At 46.3% G+C, this 26,897-nt stretch overlaps 1 protein-coding gene across 1 annotated transcript in view; it reads right to left on the bottom strand.

Annotated features, from left to right (window-relative positions):
- Positions 1 to 26,897, bottom strand: part of CABCOCO1 (ciliary associated calcium binding coiled-coil 1) — a 41,292-nt gene that overhangs the window by 9,513 nt on the left and 4,882 nt on the right. The window contains exons 4-5 of the mRNA XM_088130231.1: positions 24,079 to 24,223; positions 20,355 to 20,427 (exon numbers count right to left, since the gene is read on the bottom strand). Coding sequence (XP_087986357.1) covers positions 20,355 to 20,427; positions 24,079 to 24,223 — 218 coding nt within the window. The remainder of the gene's footprint in view (positions 1 to 20,354; positions 20,428 to 24,078; positions 24,224 to 26,897) is intronic.

Raw genomic sequence — 26,897 nt, 5'->3', positions numbered from 1 at the left:
GGGTGATCTTCTGGGGCTGCCCAAAGAGCAGCTGAGATCCAGCATCCCCGGAAGACTCAGCTCGGGGAATCTGACGCACCCCCTCTTGCCTTCTCGGTTTGAGCACATTTGAGCCAGTGGCTGCCCTGAATTCCACCCTCTACGCATCCGGGACAAGGAGCCTTCGCAGGCGGGAGCATGCTTCCCACCTCTTGGCATTCCTTCCGGGGTGGAAGCACACCACAGAGTCCCTGGAGAATCAGGGGGCTTCTTGGCGCCTCTTCTTCGCCCTCGGGAGCTACCTATGGGCCTCTGCTGTCTACTGGGGGGCCAGGCCCTGCCTCGCCTTCCACAATGCCTGCAGCAGACCAGAGAGGGGAGCTGCAATCAGCCTGCAGGGTGAAGAGGGTAACTTTGCTGGGGCGGGGCGGGGGGCGGGGGGCTGTCCTCAGTCAGGGCCTGCTGTCGACGAAGGAAAGACAGAGACGAAGAAAGGCGGGTCCAGAGAGGTTTGGAAGTCCCTTATACGGGCGGCTAGATAAGGATCCCAGTGATTCTTTCCAACCAGAAGAGGACCAAGGCGGTCTTGGGGTAAAGGGGTTGGACCAGATCCAGGTTCAAGACCTCCTCAGCCGTGAAAACTCGCTGGGCTGACTTTGGGTCAGTCAGCATGATCTACCTCGCTGGGCTGCTATTGTGAGGTTAAAATAAAGGGAGATCCACACGGAAGCCTCTTTGCACAACTGGAGGAAAGGTGGCTGTTGCGAATGGGCCTGCTTGCCAGATGCTCACAATATGCGGGCTGGCTGCCAGAAGCAGCAGATACAGTGCCACCAGGGAGAGAGGCTCTTTCTCACGCCCACAGAGAATCCGATATTCCAGCTCCCTGTTCAGCTGGGGAAATTAAAAAAGATCTCATCCTCTGGATACTGGAGGCAGAACTCCAGCAGAAGTCTGTAGACCAAGGTGTGTGCGCATTTCAGCAGCATCTAGTTCAAATCTGGAGGAAGTCCAGATAAATGAAGCAGAGAACCTTTTGCTTTGGAAATTTGATACTTTAGGCAGAAATAGGTAACCAGTCTAGCCAAGTATTCTTTTTAATTTCTTTCCTTCTTTTTTTGTGTAATGCTGAGTTAAGTCTACTTGTCTTTTAATTCTCTGTACAAGTTCGGGAATTGATGTGCTTCAGCCTTTTATGCATTAATTTTATTTAGAATCCCCTTGTAGTTTTATAGTTGCAATTAAATCGCAACATCTCCCATCTCCCAGGGAGGTTATGTTATTTGTAGAGGATCACGGCCATCCGGTAGCCTGCTGGGCGCCCTGCATTTTATTCTGTGGTTTCCTTTTAAGCTGGCAGCTGTATCATCAGGTGGCGAGTCCTAGCCCCGCCTTGGGCATGAAAGCCTTAGGCCGGGTGGCTTTGGGCCAGTCCCTCTCCCTCAGCCCAGCCCACCTGACAGGGTTGTGGTTGTGGGGAAAAGAGGAGGAGGCAGGAGTATTGGGCACGTTCACCACCTTGACTTATATATAAAAAAGGTGAGATAATATAATAATAATACTCAGGATCTGAGTATCTCTGACATTTATCTTTATCAACATTGACTGTTTGTGCTCTAATATTTAAAGTTATAAAGGATTTATATATTTTAATTTTTAAAAAATAAAATGTGATTTTATTTATTTCCTGTGAGATTGATCTTTCCCCGGGAGTCGGAGGAGTAGAGAATGGCTGAATACTCTAGCCTCACACTTTTATGCTCTACAACCAGGAAGGGGGACTACTGAAATGACGTGTGTGTGTGTGTGTATATATATGTGTATGTGTATGTATATGTATGTGTCTGTGTCTGTGCGTGTGTGTGTGTGTGTATGGAGTTATCTTTTGATGGCCAGGAAGGTGGTCCGGGGGCGAGATTCTATGAGACTCCCCCTGGAAGTCGGCTGACCCAGAGGGCTCACAGGAAAGGACTGGAGACCAGCATCCTCCCACCCTCTAGGTTTATGTGTTTTGCTACAATGGCCTACAAATCTAGCAAATATGAATTCCTGACTTCCTCAGAAATAACTACACTTGGCCACACTTAATGACTAAACTACATAAATCAGCCTGAGGAAAGTTAATTTCACGTATCTCATGAAACAGGGCTGGGCGAGCAGAGCCGCAAAAGCAGAAGGAAGCCTGTGGCTCAGAACATCTTGCAGGGCTGGGTTCGGTCCCTTCTGGCCTGGCCTGGGGACAGCACGAGAGCACTGGGGCGAGTCGCCCCGCCCCGCCCCGCCCCACCCCGCCCTCCTGCTTTCGGTAGCTTCCGAAGGGGAGGCCCATTTCCGAGGGCAGTTGTAACTCTTCCCTGGACGGAGTACTCTCGAAAAGAGGGCCCCTGGCCCTGCCAGCAGCTCCGCTGAACTCAAGTCAATAACCGAAGAACCTCTTCTGAGACCGTATTACTGGGGGTGATGCCCGATTGAACACAAAGGATGGGATTGGGGTTGTGGACACTCAGATTCAGATGGAAGTTTGCTGGGCGATTGGGGGCTGGTCCCTGCCTTGCAGGACTGGGCTGGGCTGTGAAGACGACCTTAGAGGAGAGAGCACGACGTGTGGTGCCTGGGGGCTATGAAGGGAATGCAGGATGTCAACCTCATGAGTACACAGAGAACTAGTGAGGTCGAGGGAGAATGGGTAAGTAGAATATACCCTTTTCCAGAGTGATCTAGGCCTGGCATGACAGAAGGGCAGCTAATTCTAAAAACTTGGAAGGGATAAAGTTCTCTCCAAAGAAAACAAGCTTTTAGCACTCCTTCCACTCAAACAAAGCCAAATCCCAATGCTTACTAACATTAAGGAGTCCTCCCTCCCAGCGACATCTACCCAGCTATTAGCTACACGGGGGACCCTTGCAATCCGAGGCAGATCTAAATACGCTGGTTTCATTTCAGGGATACCTGCAGCAAGAAAGACTTAATCACATATGCCAGTATGGTACGTGCAGACTCAGGGTGCATCAACTGAACTGCTCAGTGGTAGGAATCTACCATGGCTGATATATTTACAAGTTGCTGGGAAAATAAAAAATGATCTCAAGAAAAAAGGAGGAACCTTGAGAAAAATGACAGAATTTGAAACATTCATACAAAACCAGGATAACCCATTAGGACGTGTGTGTGTGTGTGTGTGTGTGTGTGTGTTATTAAAATATGACACACAGAGATGGAACAAATAAAGAATTGTATGCCAAGTGGATGCAAAACTTCAGAATAACCATCACAGTACAACAATGGAAAGAGTTATGGTGAAAACAAATAAATTAAATTTACTCAAAGCTACTATTTAAGGGAAAACTGGTATAAAATGTTTCACAGATGGTATATAACTCCATCAACAATTACCAAGATAAACAACCATAAAGCAATGAATCTTAGAAATGCCACAGCAAAGGGGAAAAAAACGTTTTATCACATGTGGTGGACGTGTAAATAAACTCAAATGCAGTGGAAAGAAATCCCTCAAACTATTCAGAAAATTCTAAAAATGAAATCTGAATTGAAACCACAAATATTTCCATTAGGTATAATTCCAGAAAATATAAATGAAGAATATCCCCACTTACTGAGTTACATGCTGACAGCTGCAAGAACAGCTCTGGCCGACGCCGGGAAAGAGAAACTCTGCCGGCAAGACGGGGCCGGGAGGCCCAAATGGGAGGGCGCGCAGCCCTGGCGAGGCGGTCAGCGAGCGCCCACCGCGCAGGGCCAGCCCAGTTCAAGCAGGCTCGGCTCCTCCGCAGGCTGCGCGTCACGCAGCCGAGCAAACCATTGCTACACCTGGAAGGCGGCTTCTAGGAAACGTGCTATGAGACGAATCAAACACAACAGGTGAAATGGCTCAAATAACCACTAGTGATAACTCTCAGTGTTCAGTGCAAAGTACAAATATTTAGGCTAGCCGCTGGGAAACAAATGGAAGAGAAAAGCATCACTAAAAACTCTTTCTGTGATGTTTTTTACTCTCTACCTGTTCTTTCCTGCTTGCGCTTTGCGCCTTTAACTGTCTAAAAATCTGTTAAAAGCTGAAATAATAATGTTAAAAAACGACTGATTTCTAAGAAGTGAAAACACGAGCGTGTAAACCGAAGAATCATTTAGTCTGGATAAGGATGGCTTTTGCCAAGCTCGCTCAATTACTGTATTCACAAGCTCAACGCTAGCTCCACATTTCAGAGAACAAAAGAGTTCCCAGACACGTCTGTGCTTGTTCAAAGGACGAGTAAAGTGCGGTGACTCATAAGTTATAAAGGAGATGTTTATGTAATATTAAAATCTGCTCTTGATCTGCAGATAGCGAGCATTCTATTCTCTCGGCTGCCTCTTAAATCCAGATCCAGATTTGCCTCCCGCCAACAGACTCCAGATGGAATTTCTTGGCCAAGATTGCCAATTCTGGGCCTTCTAGAGGTACACAATCATGTTCTGAAGCTTTGTTTCAAAACAATAAGGGCTAGAAACTTTTTCAAAAGGAAATGAGATTTTGAGAGCTTGCAAATAGCTTGTGAGCTCGCAGATATGTTTAGGGACCATTCCACGTGCACGGCATCTGCTGCTTCCCCTCTGTTTTAATTACGAATACACAGAGTACCCCCCTCCCGACTTTCTCTGGTCTCCTAAAGACCACGATCAGCGCAAAAGAATTTTAATGTTATCAAGCGTATACCTGCCAGAAAATCATTTACTGTGTGTATTTTAATTTCAGAACTGTATTCACAATCTAAGAAACTGTGTGTCTGCTGGTGGCATCTTGGTCCAAAGGTACAGAGTCATCGAAAAGGCAGGCGTCTGTATTAGTGAATATCAGCGTACAATTTTAAGTGATGCTCAGTTGTCTATGGTTTATATTCCCCTTCCATATTTAACCCACTAATTACTACAATAAAACACACTGTCCCTGGGATAGTACTTTCCCTGAGATTTAAGATATTCAATAGCTTTGAAATGTTCTCCCTCTGGCTAAAATGGCTACTCCCTTTCTGCAATGTGTCTTCTTCACTGTCCAACCAGAGAATCTTCCTTTATCCCCAGGGTTTACCCTTCTCCCCAGAGGGACAGTTTCAGCTTCCTATCTTCTCTCTCGAGAAGAGCAGCCCAGAGGCCCGATCCAGACTGGGCCATGCTTACAGCCCCTCCGTGGCTCTGACATCAGCCCACGACAGATTTATCGCACTCATGCCAACGGGCATATTCCACGTCTGGATCCACCAAAGACAACACTGCCCCGGTGCCAAAGATGCCCAACGGTGCTTCCAGACCTGGTCAGCTGCCGCCCTTCCCCAGCTGGTACGGCCACGGCCGAGGGTCCTGGAAGATGAAGCCCACGCCCCGGGAGGTGGCCCAGGCTGGGAAGCGCTGAGGTTGGCCTTCCAGCATTTGTACTAAACTTCTTCTGAGTCCTCACAGGCACCATCCAGGGCCCCCAAAGCCAGCTCCTTTCCAGCATAGGTATGAAACAGTTCTAGTTTTTTTAGTTCAAAGAAGCTGATATGTAAAAATAAACTTAAAAGTCTCAAAACTAGAAGTAGCAGGACATAAATTCTTCAAAATTACAGAAATTGCATGTTAGAGTTTATTTTACAAATATTATGCTTTTAGCAAAATGTGTGTTTAACAAAAATATGTAAAGGCTGTAATGTGACGCTCTCCGACATCAGATACAACATGTAAAGTTCTTGGGCCTTTTCTACACAGTGCCTCGCTCTCTGTTAAAATAACCACCCCTCCTGCAGGCTGCAAATTCAATTTCTGACTTTATACAAATCCCATCCTACTACAGAAACTAGCATATATAGAAATGTGCAATAAGTCAGGTTTTTTTAACATTCCAAAACAGATGTGATTGTGTGAAGAAATTGGTTGTGAATATTCCTTGCCTGTGAAGAGCAATGTGTTTCAACCTATTTCCATATTTCTAATTAACACCAACTTAAAAATAAAACTCATGCCACAGCCCACTTTAATCAAAACAGGGAGAAATACAATATTCATTTTATCAGAAAATTGACTAGAGGTGATTTGAGAGACTTCCATTTTTCACGTTTGCATCGCTAAAATTAACTTATTAACGTGCACTTCCCTTTTCTGCAATCAATGTGGAGAATAATGAAACAGTGCTCTTTCAAACCTGACATGTTTTCAGATTTTATCCCCCTATTTATGAAGGGCCTGAGAGGTCCCAACACTTTTGCACCTTGCAATTATCGGATTCTCCTTCCCTTGAAGAATCACCTGAACGCATCCAGTAATGAGAACCTCCCACCCGCGATAAATGTCTCATTGCCCTTAGCTCTAATTTTCTTTAAAGTCAAGAAGACATCATGGTCACTCTCCCCCCACTTAGTTCCTAGGAAGTCATGGAGAAAGACAACCGGGGTGTTCACAGGGTATGGTCAAAAAAGTCAAGATGGCCACCAGGCACTGTGATTGAAGCTGGCACTCAGAACACAAGGGCAGCTTCCATCACGCCCCTCTGACCAACCTTGACAAATCCTGTGGACACCTCTGAGGAGAAGGGAGAACGTGGGACCCTCCTGGGCGGACCAGGCCTGGCGGAGTTTGTCTCGGGTCAAGGCGGAGACCACGCAGGCTCCTACGAGTGGGCAGGGGGTGTCACAGCCCCCCAGCCTCCCACTCCGCCCTCCGCTGCCTCCACATGAAGGCTAGAGCAGGGGCAGCACTAGCCCTCGCTTCTGGGCTGCTCCTAGGGCACCTGCTTGCACACCAGCCCCTCTTGGCCACAGCAGTGACCGCTGGGCCAGGCGAGCCCTTTGCGAGGCGCACCTGCTGTAGCTCCGTCCGGAGAACGCCAGCCCCCCCTCCAAAACGCGCTGCTGGGCCCGGAAATGCGGCCGCGCTCACTTTCCCCAACTGCTCCTTTCCCTTCTGCGGCTCCTGGGCGTCCTCCCTGGGGTCCAAGGAGCAAGAAGGGTGCAAGACAAGCGAGCTAAGCACGAGAACAGCCCCTCCGGTGCAGGGGTCCACACGAAGGGTGCCCCGCTCCTGCTGTTCTGGCCCGATGCCACTCTTCTGATAAGCAGGGGGCGCATCAGCCGAGCATACCCCTTCCAGCCAAACACTGAGGCATGGGGCTATTATGGGGGGTGGGGGGGGAATAAACGAAACAAGGGATTACACATTCTTGAAGGGGGAGGGTTGCTCTTTCTTTCAACTTACAAGTCTGTCTGCAAAATGCCTGGAAGCCTTAGTGCCACATCAGATTTGAAACGAGTGCCCTGAATGGTTCTCTCCAGGAATTAGAGGCCTCTGATGCAACATATTATGAATCTAATCAGCTGCGTGTTCCATTTGAAACAAGATAAATACGATCAAATAAAACTAACACGGGGATTGGGTTGGTGCAAAGCATGGCAAATGGTGGCAAATTAATCAAATTATCTCCCCATATAAGTCTTGGAAGGTTCAAATCTGGAAAAAATATGAAGGGCAATATATTTAGAAGGCAGAAGTCTGCTTTGTTTTTGTTTTTAATTAGTATTTTTCTTCGGCTTTAGACACCCTTGCAAAGGGTTATTTCCCAGCGCTGTTAGGCTTCCACTGTGACTTGCTTTGAAAACTGCCAACGAATCATGTTATTAAATCAAAGTATTTAAAATGTGTTTAACTAAGACTGGGATGAAACAGTAACCATTTTCAGCCCCACAGCTTCCCCCTGAAGTGAATGGTTACATAACACAGACATTTCGCTCTTCATCCCTCACCATCTGTAATTTAATTTCCATTTCTTCAAAGCAAGAGAGATGGCATTTGTTTAAATAAAATCTCCATAATCATGACTTTAACCTCAAGCTGAGATTCACGAGAAACAATTTGATGCAGTAAAACAGCAGATGCAGCGGGGAATAGCTGGGACTCGCTCACCTGCGCTCAACTTCCCCTCTCTGGGGCTCCCCCCCACCCCGCCCCGCCCCGTCTCCTTAAGGAAGCCCCAGTGGGAAGAGGTGGTTCCCTTTTGGGCAGCCTGCTTGGGCCTGGATTCGGATTCCTTGGGCTCGGTATCATCATTTCAAATTTCCTTTCCACATCGGGCAAGTTAAAGAACGCGGGCACAGGCGGCCGCGGCTGCAGACGCCGTTAAGGCACGGATCCAGAGTGCGAGCTGAGTTAATTAATACTGAAGCAACTGCTTAAGCACTGATCAGAAATCCCAGATTACTAGCTCACTTATTTAAAGTGGCTGAAGCTCCAGCCGGAAGTGTCTGAATCCCCTTCCTCAGTTAGGTGGACCATCCATCCTCAGCCCTCATTAATGACTCTGGTCCCCCTTCAGCATCTTCACGTCTTTCTAACAAAAAGAAAAATAGACTTTGAGGCCGTCCGCCTCCTCTTGCACCTCACTCCACCCTTCTGAACAATCACACTCCACAGATGCCGAAAGGCTCAGGGACACGGTCCCCCGTCTCCCACCCCCCTCATATTCTTTGTGCTTGTGTGAATGTGTGTGCTTTTGAGCCAGCATTGACTCCTGGCGACTGCGTAGACAAGTCTGCAATTTTCTGGCAGGAATTCGGAAGGCGTTTTTCCTGGCCTCCTCCTTCCTAGGACTGAGAGAGACTGACTGGCCCAAGGTCACCCGGCCGGCGTTGTGCCTAAGGTGGGACTAGAACTCACAGCCTCCTGGTTTCTAGTCTGGCGCTTAACCACTACACCAAACTGGCTCTCCCTCATACTCTTAACCAGGCTGAAGTCGCTCTGGAGATGAGCCAGGGGGAGTGTACCTGAGACAGGGCACTCTAGACCCTGCCTCTTCGGTCCCACAGCTGGCGCTGCTCTGCACTCGTGGTAGAACAGAACATGCCAGAGTCACAAGCCTCCCAGCACACATTCTCCACCAGACACCCCGCTCCTTGGCAGTCTGGCTGCACGGAAGTCCAACACCAGTCCCAGGTCTCCTGACCCAGGGTTTCTCTAGCATAAGCAAAAAGTAGGCACTCAGGGCTATTTGTTCCGGGTTATGTCCTGATTCAGAATGAGCAAGATGACAAAGCTGTAATAGCTAACCTGGAGGTTTGTTTTCTTTGACGCATCATGGCAATCAGACTGCAATTATATTACTCAACCTGTGTCTCCTGCAACTGGCTCCCGTACTGCAAACAGCCCTGGATGGAGGAACCTGGGCCTGAGATGGAGCCCAGGGGACCTCCAATCCTCTGAACGATGGAAAGTGACAAACTCCTGTTCTGAAACTCAGCTAGGGGCATGATCCCCAGCTCTCCCAGGAATGCAGATGGCACATGGATTTCAATGTAGTTCAACTCAAGATCCCCCAACAAAAGGTTACATGATTAAACACGGACGATTTTAAGAAGCATCTATTTTGTCTCCTCCTTCTCCCCCCTTCCAGCTTGATGAGGCTTCACAAAAATAGGACAAGTGACAGTTACCCCCACCTTTCCTCACGGCACTCTTTGAACAATCTGGCTTCTTTAAATAAGACACAGGCAAGCAGGGCTTATTATGATATGTACTTTGGATCTCCTTTGCCTTAAAAAACCCCAGCCCCATAACTTTACCGCCAGGCAAAATAAAATCACCCTAGTCACACGCAATCTCTGTCAAAATGTCCCACTCTTTGCTTCCAAGTCAACACATTACCAACAATTCTGACAAATAGCTTAAAGGACAGGAGGTCGCAGAGCAGCTGTGGGTTTGATTGCCATCTGTAAATCTTCTAATGCATAAAGGTAGGTTGCTCTGTCTCCATCTAGTGCTCAGCTGCTTTTAGCAGGAAAGTTGGGTGAAATTGACATAAAACTGACTGACATCTACTGTGGAATGAGGGAAGCATCTAGTCAAAACAACTGGTTTGCAAGGAAGAGTTAGAGTAAGCCAGGTCGTCAATGCAAAAATTATTAGTCTTACAATACGGAACCATGTTAAGTTGGACATGTATGGATCAAGTCCTATATTTAACATGTATCCTCACTAGCCCCTCTCTCCCCTAGCATTAACTTTACATCAAAGGACAGATTATACCCTCTTCGCTATAGGAATTCCTCATTTTGTGATGTACAATGAGGCTGACCAGGAACTTTGGGATCAGGGGTCAGTTCCCGGCCCAAAGTCGCAGGCTGGTGAGCCATTCATCAAGAGTGTTCCCACAGATTCCACGGGGCTGCAGTACCAAGACAGAAGAGGACAGGCCCTTATCTGGGACACGTGGCTCCTTGAGTTTCAGATACGGAGACCCTTCTCCTTTCTGCCAACTGTCATTACAGCAAAAACAGGCAGAGACAGCCCATAACATATTTTGAGTTGCAGCTGCTTTAATGATTTGAAAATTTCTTGCTTGCTTTTACAGCACATTTATGTTTTTTATGGTTTTTTTTTTAATGACTTGGCCCTATGAACTCCTGAGAGATTTTGTAATTTTGGTGGCATACAGTATAATAATGGAAAACAAATAAATAAGAATGATGATTCATTTGGAAGTTTTATTGGCGAGCTTAAATAAATGACATCTACTGTAATAATTTAATTCATGCTTTGGATTAATATATCACATTGATCAAAAAGAGAACCACGTTTCCTTCCTTGACCTGAACATCTGGGTTATTCAGCTCTACCTGCTTCTGAAAGTCAGTGAGAAACTCACAATAACTCTACAGAAGACGACCCATTCATGAATGAAACTATTTCACTGACAAGTTGGTTGAGAAGAAGAAACTGAAGCCATCATTGACCTATTTAAGTGCGGCACAAATGGCTTCCAATTTTGTTATTGCTTTGTAAGGATTTCGCCACGAGGGACTGAGACCTGCTCCACCTGCAGAAGAACCATAGCTGGTGGCCCATGCAAAGGTTGGGTTCAGCCAGAAGCAGATTTATATAGCCCTGATGGAGACTACGACCAGTTGGGGAGTGGGCAGTTGTGAGAACATTCAGCTATCCAGGTACTCCAGGCTGTGCTTGCATTGCACAACTCCGTCCTCGGTCCCTGCTCCCTTAGAAGGTCGATGGCGCACAATCCTTCCTGGTAGGAAAATTGTCACTTCAAAAACAAGAGGGATGTGCACATGGGCAAGTGGAAGGAGTGCACGTGTGCTGATGCACACAATCAGAGGAAATTACCACTTGCACACTTTCCTCCTAAAAGGGTATTGCGCAACCCCTTTAAAGCTTTTGCGCACTGCACTCTTTAACATGACTGAAGAGGGAACAGAGGCCCAGCTATTGCATTAGCCCAGTCAATGCCCCTGTCACTTATTGTCTTTCTTCTGCAGTTCTCTTTCTTCCTAAACTTATCTTTCAAAGGGAGAAAACAGAAATGTAATTTTCATCTAATTCTGATACTACATTTTCAGGGTAGTGTATTAACAAATGTGTAGGATGGGTTTAAGAAATGCAATCTCCTGAGCTTTTTGAATAGAGACTGCTGTTGCTGAAATTAGTACAGTTTATCCATAGTGTATTCATTATTTGTGTCACAGTTACTATAGTAAAAAGAAAAGCGTTGATGTCATGCTTATCGCGTCTTATCGTGACAAAGATCCACTGAGGTGGGAAGCAGGGGGAACCCTGGCAGGGGGATGCACACAGCCGTTTTCTCACTGGGGGGGCTCCTGTGCTGTGAAATTTGGCAGACAACTGCTGGCTGACAGCAGAGGAGTTCCCCCGACAGGCAGTTGCAGAAAATCTGAGGCCCTGGACTTGAAGCGTATTTAAATAAGACCTGTCCTCAAAAACAGTGGGCGGGTCAACACTTTTATCCCATGCATACACTTGGGCATCATCATCATCACCATCATCTCTTGCCACCTGTGAAGAGCCAATGGAACAAGGACAACAGATTAAAATCAGGAATATTTTAGCTGTCTATGAGCTCATGATCTTTATGACTATACACGGAAGTTTTGCTACTATTGCCCCGAATTGTAATATTCCAAAGTTTCGTTTTATTAATGAAAATATTTCATTTATTAATTTTAAAAGATACATTTGCCTCCTTTATTATGTACCTGTTTAAATATTATTCCCAAACAACAGAGATTCTTCATTTGGAATAATAACATTCAGACCTCTCCTCTGTGGCATTTTAATGCCTGGAGTTAAATTCCCTGTAGCTAGTAGGAAATGCAGAGATAAGGCTGAATTGTGCCCTTACTATTCCCACCGCGCAATTAAATTTATTCCAGGCTTCTTTGAAAGCAAGCGGCTTGTCTAATTTTAGAAGGACACCCAGATTTGAAAGCAAGAAGGACACAAAAGACAAAACTGTTTGAAGAAATGGCTTTTTAAGAAAAAGTTGCTTCTTGATCTCTGCTTAGCCCAAAAGATAATTTCTAAATATTACACATGCTAACCACCACACACACAGACACACACCCACGCGCAACACACAGTCTGAACTATCTGGCCGGTGCACTAGCAGAAACCCTTTCAGGGAGGAACAGCACAGGGAACGTGCTGGGACTCCCGCATGAGGGCGCTCAAGGGCCCTCTGCTCAGACCACTTTTGCAGAACGAAGGAGGCTCGATGCAGTATTGCCCTTAAAACCCATTTCTGGAGTGCTGAATATTTAAATTAAAAAAAAAAAAACCAAGGAGGAAACTCACACACCGACAGATCTCTAATAACAGATGCAGGTGAAAGAATAATTCTATGGAAGGCTCTCTTTGAAGCGGTATTACTACGGGTTAATTTAGTCTCCCCTCTTTGAAAGGGAATCCAAAACTGTGCACAGGTTCAGCAGCTAATAAGCAGCCACTCTTAGAACAGATGAAAGACAATTACGGGTTAAGATGCCCTTAAGACAGTTGGCATAACTGCGAGGAATGATGACGATAAAGGGCCACCGTAAATAATACAGTGAGAGAAATAACCCGAGAACGTTAAAGAGATATGAAAAGAATATTAGCAGTGGCCACTTCAGCTGCATTTTGAGGAGAGCGCACATTTGCCTTCCTGAAGAAGACAGGTCCAGAGTCCTGCTGGGTCTACCTTCTTCAAATTCAGTCCAGGGTCCACCAAATTCAGTATTCTGGGAGATCAGGAGCCTCCTAAACAGGCAAATAAAGCTTTGGGGCCCAGAAGCTAGGGAGGGGCTGATGATAAAGAGATATCAAGAGTAATCCTCACCGAGAGTCCAGTCCTCCACAAACTTGTCTAGACTGATGGCCCCGGTCATTTCTTGTGATGGAAGATTCCAGTTCATTCAAAGCAGAAAACAACCCACAAGCCTGAATTGTCCTTACATGGATTTTGAACGAAGGACCCGAGAGAAATGCTTCCCTTCTCCTCCGTTCCTGCACTCGGCATGATCCGGGGGCCCCAGCTTGTCTCCCCAGGCATCTTCACTCCAGCAACAGCGCTGATCCTGCAGCGCTTCCTCGTAAGGAGCCGTTCTAGCCTCATCGCGTGGCTTGCCCTGTTCCACAGCTTCTTCGTCTCCAAAACCTCCTTCTCCAGGTGTGTTGGGCAGAACCTCGCGCACAGTACTCCAATGGCAGTCATCTCGGCGTCAATCTAAGGCCGTGGCTGGATCGGCGCTTCAGTTGGAATCCCAAGCTTGCAGTCACCCCTTCCTACGGCGGTGCCCCTCTCCCCCAGCCTGGCATTTCCCAGAATGTCCCAAACCCAAACCCTGATGTAGTTCATACAAGAAGCTCAAAGCCACTTCTGATTACAGGGCAGCCTAGCCGAAAAGAAGATGGCCAGTGACACGCTCTCTTCTATCCTGAGGAAAGATTACAGTAGCTACCTCCTTGGACTCACCAACTGGTTCAGTAAGACAGTCCCTGTCTGCTTTCTTCTCCAGATTCAGATCACAGAGAAGAGCTTTTTCTTTTTCTTCTTCTTCTTTTGTTGGCCAACGTGGGATTTCCAAGCACAAGGTCAAGTCATGGGCACTGAGAGGTGTGGAAGCCCTGTTGCCCAGGCTAAGGCCTCACTTCCTACCACTGTCTGGCCTCTGCACAACCCTCTTCCCCTCTTCTTGGCAGATATCCTGGGGGAGCAAAGTGCAGGGGCGAAGCACAATTCTTTACTTTCCAGCCCAAGTGCCCTAGCAGGGCCTCGTCAGAGAGGCTGAACCTGGTCTCATTATGGATGAAATGACTGGATCTGCGAGAACTACATCGCCCTCTTGGTGGGGACCTCTCCAGGACAGACTAGTCAGTCTCCTCCTCTGAGGATGAACAGGATCAGTGTTCCAAACTCAAGGGGAACGCCCCCCCCCCAGTGCTCTCCTAGCATCGGTCAGCTACAAACAAAGAGTATCAGGCTGAATTTTGGGCTCCCTGGCCTTTCTGTGAAACCCATTTCCTTAATTAGAGAAAAGAGAGGAGAATTGCTGCTCTAAAAGTTAAAACATACTTAATGAGAGCTTAAAACTTGTCAGGTTTCTGCATGTCACTCCTCCTCCTCCTCACATTCCTAAGCATTTCCATTGACTTATGTTTTGATAATTCAGCCAGTCAAAAACCACCCAGGATTAGCAAACCACAAATATTTAACTCTGAAAACACATTTCTTTTTCTTTTTTTAAAGGGTTCATGTTAACAGTTAGTGTTCATATTACATATGTTCCTATAGATCTTTTATTGAAATACAAAAAAATATTTCAGTAAAGTTTCAGAGAAATATAGATTTTACAAGTGAAGTCATAGGGTAGCAGTTTAAGTGGTAACTCACAGTGTTATTATCTAGCTAAAAGTTATTCAATAGGTATTTTCACATTTAGTACACGAGAATACATTAAGTACCGCTAGAATAATTTCAGCTGAGTACAGGTAGTCCTCACTTAATGACCAAAATCGGGACCAGCAACTCCATAGTTAAGTGATGTGGTCGTTAAGTGAAACTGTGTCCTAATGCTATGAAGCTTGCAAATGGTGATCATGTGACTGTGGGACGCTGCAACTGTTGTAAATGCATGCCGGTTGTGAAGCACCCAAATTGTGATCACATGACTACGGGGATGCTGTGACAGTCATAAGTTCGAGGACTGGTCATAAAGTTACTTTTTCAGCACCATCATAAGTTTGAACGGTTGCTAAACAGGGCAGTTGTTAACCAAGGACTATCATCATCATCCTAGTATTTTTCCCACAGGTGCAGGGTCCACTTTTCAGATCAATGAGTGCCATTTCATGCGATCAAACGTAGCAACCAGGCCAAACTGTGTAATTTTCATGTCCCCGTTAATTGTGTCCTATCTGTACACAATAAAATATCCACAAGCAGCAGGGATAAGACAACAAGTACTTTTATAAAAGATTGGAAACCTCTTATGTACTTTTTGCTGAAAATGGGGAAAAAATGAAATGGTGATTTATGGATTTGCTGATTAAAAAGAGTTGAATATGGGAAGAAGGGAACCATGTTGTAACTTTAAAGAGGGAAGAGAGATAATGAATTTGTTTGTAACTGCTGTAAAGAAGATCAGAAGTTGCTTTGCTCTTCTCTTTTTTTTCTACCCCCACTGTCTTTTCTACTTCTTCTTTTATCTTTCATCTCTCTTTCTTAATTTCACTCTATATAATTTCATGTTTATCTTTTATTTCTGTGAAAATGTTTAACAACAAATTATATTTCAAAAAATGCCCACAAGCAGCCGCCGCCGCCTATTTAGCAAGCTCCCCCCAAATTTAATGGCATGTTCTTGCAGGTAAGCGTTCGGCAGACTGCAAATTGTCTGTACCAGCACAATATCACGTAGCTTATTTTCATACTGTCCACGTGTTTAATGGCAACTTAAGTACAATGGGATTTTGTTAGGAGAACCATAAACTCTGGAGGCCACAGGAAGGGAGCGAAGCTGGCAAGGCGGGAACGAGAAGCGGCTGGCCTCGCAGACCAGGCGCCTCCAGCAGGGGAGCAGCTCAGGACCCACGGTCTGGAGGGCGCGGAACCGGAGCCCAGCCTTTCTCCGTATACTCCGCGTATACGTTTAGACGGATCAAGTGCCGGTATGCGACCTTGGCACACTGGGTTCTCCGTTTTCGGTTTAAGCTCTTCCTTCCTGGCCATCGCAGAAATTCTTCCAGAGGCAGAGGAGTCGTCCATTACACCCCTGCTTTTCAAGGCAACCCACAGTCCACTGCAGTCCAAACAGTCAAAGGTCCTTGTATAGTCAATAAAGCAAAAGCAGCTGTCTTTTGGGAACACTCTTGTTTTCCCCATTTTCTGTCAGATGCCCCTCTGACCTCTGAATCCAGCTTGCACAACTGGCAAGGTCTCGCTCCGTATGCCGGAGATGCCTGGACCGCAGAATCTTACCCTTCTAGCGTGTCTGATGAGAGCGACTGTTTGCAGCTGGAGCGTTCTTTGGCAGTGCCCTTTTGTGCTTATAAACCAATCAATACAAATTGATCTTTTGCAGTCCGTTAGCCGCCGTTTATAAGTACTGGCTTACAAACTTCATTTACCACTTTAAATGCACCATCATCCTGCAAGGTTTTGACCAGCTCTGCTGTTATTTCATCTACTCTTGCAGTAGGTTGTCAGCAGTATTTCCTAGGACCCCCGAAGCTTCCCTGTCCAGAATGTCTGGCTCTAGAGCAAGGATCGAATGTCCACGTGGATCATCGCTTTGGTCCTTCCATGTATGCACACCTTCTCTCAATTAAACCTTAAGGCCTTCCTTTCTTTGTGTTTTGCTGTGCCCATAAGCCCTTGATTTCTGCAGATTTCTTAGATTTTTCTCTTGTCCGTCCCATTTGATTGTTCGCCTTTATTTCTTTGCATGGCTTACTTCGGGAGAACTCCTACTCTCGCCTATTCTTCTCTGGAACTCAGCGTTCACGTGGGAAGCTTGCCTCCGCCCCTGTTGCCCTTTGCTTTCTGCCCCTTGGCATCTGGCGATGCCCCCCTTGGCTTCCTCTGTCCTGACGGTGTGAGTTGCAGCCCAGCGGTCTTCAGGGACCTTGCTGAACAGACCTAACCCGTTCAGTCTATTCTTCACCTCCGCATCATCGTACAGAATGCTGCGAAGGTCAGGTCCTGCTGACCGAGTGATTTTCTTTTCTTTAGTTGAGGTGTATTTCTACAAGAAGGAGTTTGTGATCTGAGCCAAAGGGAGCACCAGATCTTCTGTTTCTTGACCGAACAGAAACTCTCCATCTTTGCTTGCAGCGTAGATGGTCAGTCCGCTTTCAGTGTGGTCTGTCCAGGGGCACCAATGCACAGAATCATCGCTTAGGCAGCTGGAAGAAGGCATTTACCATAAACGCTGAATTTCCTTGGCAAAACGTGATCAGCTGTCACCAGCTTCCTTTTGTAAGCCGAGGCCAGGTTTTTCCATAATTCCAGAGGTAGCTTTACTTCCAGCCTTGGTATTCAGGCCTCCTGTCATCAGCATGACAGCTTTCCTTGGTGTTCTGCCAACCGGCTCTTGCAAGCCACCAACTTCCCAGAGCCCAACTTCCCCTTCCTCTGTGATTGGAGCACAGACTCCGACTGCCATAATCCTGGCTGGCTTCCCTGGGCGATGCCAAGATTGGTGCCCACATTTTGCTTTCTTCACTCTGCTGTGATGTAATCACTTCCTGGAGCTTTCCCTGTTTTAATTCTTCATTTTATTTCATGTTTTATCTCAGAGACTCTGCCAGGTGGCCAGTCAGAGCATTGCTTCAGAGAAGGGCAGATGGATTTCATTACTACTCAGGGACCCCATAAAATAAAAGGGAAATACTTGTTATTATTACTTTATGCTTTATTTTCAGGAAGAAGAGCAGGACAAACGACTTTTTAAGACTCGGGGGCCAGAACGATTTGGCCAAACCCACGGCCTCCTTGGCGGGACCGCAGCAAAATACCCTCAGCTGCCCTTGACTTCCCCTGCAATACGGCGGCGTCAGGCCCCGTCCATGAGGCCACCAGGCCTACAGCCCCAGGACCCACTCACCTCTGCCCTTCTGCCCCCTCGCGGACCAGCCCTGCCTTCTCAGCCAGCCACGAGGGCCTCAGCCTGGATTCAGTCACATCTGGCGGAGCAAAATCATCTGCTTTGGGAGAGGTTGCCTGTTGTATCTCTGCATGAATTACTGTCCTGGGCCAACTGGTTTCCTTCCATTTATGAACCACAGTGAGAACAGCAACTCATGCAGAAAAGCAACTGTTTTTTCCCCTGGGTTACATCTTCAGGGTTTGGCATTTATCAAGGTATCATGATCAAAGTGAGCTCAAATAATTAGGACACAATGAGGAAAGAGAAACCCAATTGTTTATCAACATTTGAATAATTCTTTTTTCAACAGAGGGTTAAAGAAAAGGACTTTTGAACAATCTGGTCAAGTTTTCTGGAGTTTGTTTTGCCTAAGGAGAACATTTCCAGGCATGTTTCTCTTTTATTTTATTTTTCTTTAATGTTATACTATAGATGAACTTTTAATACTGTTAATTCAAACCATACTGTTTGAATTAGCATTCGTATGACATTGGAAAATGAATTTAACATTTACATTTCTGTTGGTAGGTTATGATGTTACCAGCATTCTTATGTTTCTCTGAAAAGCAAAAAGAAAGAAACAGAAAAACAAAAATAATGGCTTTGTAAGCAGATAATTCTTCCAAACTCTAAACACTGGTTCTACAAGTGAGATCATCTCCATTTAATTCAGCAAAGTGTGACTCTAGTAACAGGCATTTGGAAAACTGAATTGAAATTGCGTGCGAGCCAGAAAGGAAGGAAACTTGCTGAAAGCAACATATTGTGGTGATGGTGATAGCACCAGCAGCAGCAGCAAAATTCTCATACCGAACCAAATTCCATAACTTTTAAAATGAACTCTTTCTTTGACAATTCTGCCCCATCAGTGCTTTCAGGAAGGAGGGGGGAGCCCCTTTCCCCATCACAGCTCAGAGAAACGGAGTAGCTCCGTCCAAAGGAAATGAAGTCCAAGTTGGAAACAGCCCAAGTATGCGAGCAGAGCAATAAGTTAATGTAAATAGTTTCTGTTTTGCAAACTGAACTCCAGCAGATGATATTGGATGACTATAAATTTTATGGCAGAGTGCATTTAATAATGTGTGTGTCTCTGAGTGTGTGTGACTGAGAGAGAGAGAGAGAGTCAGGATCCACACCGTGTCTAAACACGGAGTACAGCGCTCTGGCAAGCTTTCCTACGCCAATAAATTCCTTCGGCAGAGGCCGGTCGGAGGCCACAGAACATACCTCCAGTCAGCTGGGCCACGAAAGACAAATCGTTCCATGATGCCGATTGAAGCCCAAAGGGATAAAGCTACATTTACCAGCCACAACGTACTATTAAGACTTGTTTCAAAGCAAGAACCAGTCCAAATGTTTTCTCCTTGTTCCCTCAAAGAACAGCAGGACTACATCACCCTCAAGGTTGTATTTCTGAATGTCCCCCCGGCTCTGTAAAAGGCAGACAGGGACACACCACCCTTACTAAAGCAAGTGAGGTGCCCTCCCCAGCACGGGTAACAATAAAAGCTTCTAGGCAGCTAATGACTATCCAACGTCAACATTTGTTCCTGGGTCTGACGTTTTGCTGGAAATAGGCCTGCTGAATTCCTGAATTTCGCCTGCCTCCATTTGAGCTCCCTGGGTACGTAAACTGCAACTCCATTAATATGGTAAATAAGTTGAATCAGTTGATCAGCAATGCGTTAAGCAAAATTTCACATCGAAAGTACAGAACACCTCGGTTGTATTGTCAAGACGCAGCACAATTTTTCTGCATAGTAAGACAGACCCATATTATGATCAGAATCACAGCCCAAGTGGACAATCCACTGGGTTAATGTACACAACGGATTAAAATAAAATACCAGATCACACATTAAAAATTCAGTAATCAGCAGATGATTGGAGAGCACCGGTTTGCAAAATGGCCTGCTGGCTGGCCCCCCTCGAAAGCCAGGGAGTCCCGCCACAAGAGGCTCTTCTCTGGAGGGACGGCCTTTTGGCACCGCCATCCGCTGCCCCCCGGCAATGCCACAACCACTTCTCAGAGCACTCACTTCCCTGTTAACCACTTAGACACTCCTCGGGCTGGGAGCCACCACAAAAGGAAAAGTGCGGCTGCTTAGCCCATCTCCTCCTTAACTACAGTAACAACACAAATGTGGTGCGTTGCCCTTACAAATGTTGTCAGCAAATACATTCTTAACAGCGCAGCCAGTGGTCGAACCAACAATGGCACTATTTATTCTTGTTAATTTCAAATTCCAAAGGAGACAGGCTTTACTATGTTCCTTCTTATTCTTTCATCTGCTATTCTATGCTTTTAACCCTCGAGCAGTTTTGACATAAAGTTGCTTTGAGCTATAGGAAACAGATGCCAGAGAACCTGCATTAAAATATTCCACTTAATCAGTTCCAGCCATATGAATTACTTACCTCATCTCCAATCACAAGTTCTTCCCTGGGACTGTGGAAAAGATATTCGTAGAGTGCATAATGCTGGAATAAACTGAAAGACAAGGAAGTGGAGATGGTTTGCTGAACAGCGCGTTTCCAGGAGCGCACAAGGTTCATTTTCGTTTTAAAAAGAGGGTCCTAAGCCCCTAAAGTTCTAGCTAGCTTTGATCATCCATACCTGGTTTTGTTCTCATTCCCTGTAATAAAACCCTGTGGGGAGATCACAATTTCCACTAAATGCAGAACTAAACGTGCAGCAGAAATTGTATAGAATTGTGGGTGACAGACCCCAGACATGGGGACATCTGCATTCGCCATTCTGAGTTCAGATTTTTTCCACGCAAAATTGAGCCCAGAGTAAAAACAGTCTATCAGAGGAGGCACCTCCCAAACCAGACCCAGATCAACAGTACTGAGGTTTTTGAATATTACCACAACGTTACTTCTGATCCCAGAATTCATTAAATCTGTGCAACTTGCACCACTTCAGACATCTCTGTCCTTGGTTCCTCATCATGGTCCAATGCCTGCCCCACCGATGGCTCTTCTGCCGCCCTCCTGTGCTTTGTGGATAGGAGGCATTCTGAGCGGCAGCTGTTGCCCCAGCCACGTCCCAGCCACAAGAAAAGACGATGACACCACAGTGCATTAGCCCCGTTGGCAGAGACTCATCGACAGTTGGAGAAAAAAAATCTCTCTTGCTTGGACGTGCTGATAGAAGGAAGCAGCAACTACGGCCTGCTATTTCAGTACCATAATATAATGTTTTTGTAATAAAATTGCCAATTCTGCAGTCGAAAGAAGCCACCACTTCTACTGGGGGCCCAACTAACCAAGACTTCATAGCCATTTTTCTTAAACTACGTTCAGTAAGACACCAGTGTTTCCCAAAGAGTTTGTTCCATGAATTGTTTGCACATCTAAAGAAGTTTCTTGCTAAGTTTTGAATCCATTAAATCCCACTAGCCATGAGTGGGATGTTTGCAAAAGTCAGGTCTAGGACTCTTAGATCAACCTTTCTCAGAGGAGATGAGTTTTAAAGTGAAGAAATACAAGTATCTTTTCTCTCAATGTACGTTTTCAAACTTTGCTAACGCCAAGGCCAAATATCTAAACAGGGTGAATGTTACCTGACTCTGCAGCTTTCTTTAATATATGTGACTCCAGATATGGATTAAATATATTATATATGAAGCTAATATGTTCCATTAAGATTTATAACCATCTATTAAATGAAAGGAAAAAAATGGAAGATTTTAAAAACTGGTTCTATTCTATATTTCTTTTATTTATTTCTTCTCTACTTTTAAAAAAAGACACAGTGATAAATGCATCTTATTAAAAATATATTGTTTAATCCTTTCTAGTCATGAATAGTTTTAAGAAACAAAGACTTCCACTGCCTAAAAATCTTGCAGGCTGTCACACAGCATTCAGCCTCTTCAGATGGACTGGGTATGTTTTGGAGGCCAATGCAGCCTTCTGTATATTAACAGCTTAGTCTTTCTCTCCATCCCATACTTCAGACACCTCAAGGGAGCATTAGTTGTTTTAATTAATGCCTATTAATAAATTGATTCCTAAATGGCTTGCCAGGAAACCGCAAGGTACGGAAATCTTTGGAGAGGTCCAAAGACCAGGAAAAAAAGGGGATACGAGGACATTCTTTCAGGTACGACACCCCGGCTCCTCAATAAAAGACCCTCCACCAAAGGGGAATTAGAAAGAGCAACTGTCCTCACAGCAAAGTGCAGAACAGTTCCTTCCATAATCTAAGTTCCCAGGCTCTTTATTCCCTTTTCCAACACTACCTCCCCTCGAGGAAGCCTTGTGGCGTTAGCGTCGAGAGTGCCAGTGTCCTAATACCACACCTGTCCCTACCACGGAAGAGGGCTGGGGGGAGTTCAAGAGGAGCCGCGGCCCCTGGCCCCGGCAGCAGCTTGAGGGGTGCAGGTGCCCTTGGCCAGGCTGCAGATTTAAATTTGGCTGCAGGGGTGATGCTCCCCCCTCGGGGGACGTTTCTCCAGCCGCGGTTTCTCATCCTGGTCTGCTTCACGAAGCTGCTGAGATGGTAAAAAACTAGATACCTTGGAGGGAAGGTGGGGCATGGGAATAAATACATTTTAGTGGAAAAAGGCGAGAACCTTGAAATGGAACAGTGCCGTTTCCAAGGTGCCAAGAATTCACCGTCGCTTTGTCAGCCACGCTTCGCTGGCTGTGGAGAGTCTGGGTCGACCCCCTCAGGGTGGCCCTGGGATCTGGGCTCCTGTCAGGGGTGGCGGCGGGAGAAGAAGCGGACGCGTTGCCAGCTGATGACCGCCCTTGCTCCCTCTCAGCCCAGGCCGGTCACCCGGCTAAGAAATTACGCCGCCTGGGTGACACGTGGGTTTCTCCCGGCCTGAATAGGAGACAGTGGAATATACTTGGCGTACGTTCCTGCCGTTACTGACGGTGAGATTTTTGGCATAACGTGACAAATGATTACACATGTGAACAAGACAACAAGGTAGGCTTTTTCACGACACCATGCAAGCATCTGAAAGCGATAAATGCAGACAGATTTTCCTAGTTTAACTGTTTCCTGGAAGAAAAGGCCATGGAAGAGGCTGGTGTTGGGGTTCGCTTCAGGTGATACAAAGGGGGGCTGGGGGGAAGGGACAGTCACCAATTTGACCAAACCCGAACGCATCATCTGCCCTGGAAAGTGGGCATTTCTCCTTATTTTTTGTACAAGAACATTTCTCCACCAAAGCTAGAGGAAGGAAGAAATTCTGGATATTCTTGAAAAAAATACCTCCACTCCATGACTGGAAAGAGATCAAGAAAACCTCCTGGCCAAGGAGTCCTGCTGTTACTGCGCTCGCAAAAAGCCTGCACCAAGAGTGGGAGAACAACAGCCACGTCCAGAACGTGCTCTCCACACCCAAAGCTGGTGTCGTGGGACGGGGAGGGGATTCTCCTTTATTCTGCTTTCGGAAATGGGCTTGCGCTCAATATTTCTGGCTGAAAATGCCACTGACGAAGGGGAAGATTTACTGATTAAATTCCACCAGTATTTTAGCTTTATGCTGCTGTCTGAAAGCCAACCCACCTTTCATTTATCAAAGGTAACGGGCAGGGAAGGGCCACAGTCTTCCATTTCTGTTGGGGTCATCCGGCCAAGCCTTTTCTAGGCACTTCTGTGAGCTGAGACCCACCACCCTTGAGGGGCAGAAATTAAAGGGGGTTTCTCCCTTTTAGGCCAATATTAAAGGTTTGGTTTCACCATATCAGCTGTAATGCCCAAATGTGCTCTCTCACAATATCTTTTTAGAAGAAGTCTCACGTTCGCATGAGAAATATTAGGGTAATGCATATAAAAATTTAATCAGTTAATCAATTCATTAAAACCCTAATGATTAATTGATGGTTTAATCCGTTATCCACCTAAGGCTGTATAGCGATAAATGTATCTGCACAAGGCTTTCACGTGAGGGGAACGAATGCCACCAACTGGGCAACTGATACTCACTTTCTTTATTAGTGTAACTACGGGGGGTTCAGAGGGGCAAGGTGCCACCACCAGTGGAAATCCAAGGCTAATCCATTCACGGAACAAAAAACCGACCTACAGAAGTCCCTCACCAACCTCAGCTGGGTAACGCCCTGCAAGCACCGAATGGCCCCCTTCCCACAGCCTGCTGAAAGATACGGAAGCAAGTACCTGCTCTTCAGGTAATTGATGATGGCTTTGGCTTGTCCGACAGTGAAGAACTCAAACCCGCCACTTATCTCTGAATGAGCCTGCCCGATGCCAGCCATCGCATCTGCGAGTTCCTGGATGTTCTCTTCCAGGGTCATGTGCCGGGCTGCAATGCAGAATGAAGAACAGTGAACTCCTCCAGTTTCCCACGGCTGCAGAGTTCTCCTGATGCAAGCAAAGCCCTCCCCAGGAGCGGGGCCTGTAGGAGCAAAGCCTCCACACAAGCAATTCTGTGCATGACAGGCACTGGCGTCCATGGGACCAATGCTCTGGCTCACGTAAAAACTAACATGCACACTGAAGAAAAGCCTTGGCACACATAACCATCTGCACTTGACTTTTACATCATCCAGGATCTTGCCCGCAACAGGTGCAGAACTGTAGGCACCCACGGCTGAATGGGTAGATGTTTGCAGAAGGCTATCATTTAAGCGACAGTGGAGGGTGTGGCTTATCAGGATAAATACATACATACATACATACATACATACATGCATACATACATACAGGCATACATACTCCCAAGCATGCTGGGAAATTCCTGTGGTTACCCCTACATTTGCTTTATTCCTGCCTGGGCTCAAGGGAGGAATCAGCTCCTGATCTGGGTGTAAAAAGCAGGGCCAGACCTTGACCAAGCAGGATACAGCGGAGAGCGGCTTTCAGCGGACTGGAGGGTCCGTGCTGGCCAGGAGGTACATGAGTCGCCCTGCCTCTGAGCCGCCCACGTGAGTGAACAGTGCCTCGAGATTTAAGCTCTGCGGTTGCTCACTGGTGCAGATCGGGGTGTGGGTCCAGCATGACAATTCAGACACAACCATCAGGCTCAGGCCACACGCTGCACTGAGCTACCACATGGTTGATTTGGGCTTCCCAAAGCATTTGAGCCCAGCCATTGCGACTTGTAAACTATGATTTACAGTATGGTTAGCAGGCTGTGTGAATCCAGCCAATTATTCAATAAATTATGCCTAAACAAGCCATGGTTTAACATGAGCCATTAAACATGAGCCAGCAGTATGCCACGCCTGCCGCTTTGGGCTGCTTCAGCGGAGGTTATAGCGTCAAGATCACGGGCAGCGATAGTACCACTCTAGGCTGGACTGGTCAGGCCACTCCTGGACTACTGTGCCCCGTTCTGGTAGCCACCCTGTAAGAAGGATGCTGAGGAACTGGGAAGAGCGACAAAGATGGTGAGGGATTTGGGGGCTAAATCCAAAAATGGTTAAAGGAACATGGTCTGTTTAGACTAAAGAAGGAAGACTTCAGGGCAGTCTTCCAATACTTGAAGGTCTGTGGGTTTATTTTCCCTAGCACCGGAGGATGAGACAAGAAGCAATGGGTGGAAGCTCTTCAGAGGGAGATCCAACCTGGAAACAAGGAGGAATTTCCTGACTGTGAGAGCTGCGAAGCAGTGGGGCAGCCTGTCTCTGGAAGTCAAGAGGGCTCCAAAGCTGGAGGCTCTCAAGAAAAGACTGGACAGCTGTTTGTCCAGAATGGGATGAGGAGTCCTGCACTGGGCAGTGGGTTGGATTGGAAGACCCCCAAGATCTCTTCCAACCCTAGGATTCTATGATGTGGACACATCTGCAAAAAGGGAATTTTATCTTGGGCTGGGCCTCCTTTCAGGTTTCGCGGAACTTCTCAGCCCTTGATATCTCAACAGATGAGATGCTCTGGATGTCAAATGTTCTCATGATGGTCAGTCTGCAGTGATCTTAGACTGGAGGATCAGCCAGTGAGGCTTTGGCTCAAAAGGAGTTGAACGGTGCCCTTTCCTCCTGCCCACTGCAAAGGTCAGTTATCCTCTGCCTCAGCCACGGGGCAAAGAGGGGCTGGCCTGCCATACTTCTGGCCCATCTCCGAGTAAGTTGGGACAAGTTAGATCTAATGCAGCAGCCTGACCTCAGCCAAGAGCTGAGAAGCAAGTCTTTAAATTGCGTGGATTTGTTCATTCAGTCTAAATGGATATATACAAAGGAGATGTAAGATGATGTTTTAATAAACTAATTTTAAAGTAAACTCTCAGAATATAAAGCAGATGTGAGCAGCCAGAGATGCTCCAAGCTCTTTAACCTAATGGGTATATTCTTGTTTGAATCTCAAGAATTCAGCAACCACTGAAAGATGTTTTTATCCCTCCTGATTCGTCAGATAAATTGGAAGATGAAATGTATTACAGCCACAATACTGTTTCCCTTATTGCTGATAGAGATGCTCTGATACTTTCCATTATATTACAGTTAATGCTGAGATTCATACATTAACAAAATTATACACGTCATTTTAAAAATACAGTTCATTTTGTATATGCCATAGCAACCCTTTTTTGAAAACAAGCACCAGAGTGATTTTGACTTTCCATCCATGGTTCCAGATGGGCCTTCTTCAAAAGACAAACACCACAGATAAATCCTAATCTATTACAGACTTTTCAATTCAAGTGCCAAAATGCCTTGTCACAAATTCCTTCATATGGGAGACAACTATCTTCTAGGAGAAATATCAGTTTTCACTATGAAATGATGCCAAACTGCCTTTGTCAAGGGCCGGCTAACCCGTGTCATGCAATTCTGGCTTTGCTTTTGCTAGAACCCCAGGAGAAAGACCGACGCGCCTGACGCTGGCCAAGCACGAGTGCAAACAGAGGACTTGCTGACTGGAAGGTAACCCTCTCCTGGGCGAGGGGATCCAGGGAGGGCAATCTGTGGGGTCTGAAGCTGCACGACCCTGCGGGCTGAACTAACCACGGATAAGAACCTATGTCTGTTTGAACTTTG

This window comes from Python bivittatus, unplaced genomic scaffold (assembly GCF_059951505.1).
Source record: "Python bivittatus isolate LINGU-HERP-01145 unplaced genomic scaffold, Pbiv_v1 ctg000050_np1212, whole genome shotgun sequence".
NCBI lineage: Eukaryota > Metazoa > Chordata > Lepidosauria > Squamata > Pythonidae > Python > Python bivittatus.
The sequence above is the reverse complement of the archived record's forward strand: the minus strand, read 5'-3'. Positions and strand labels throughout refer to the sequence as shown.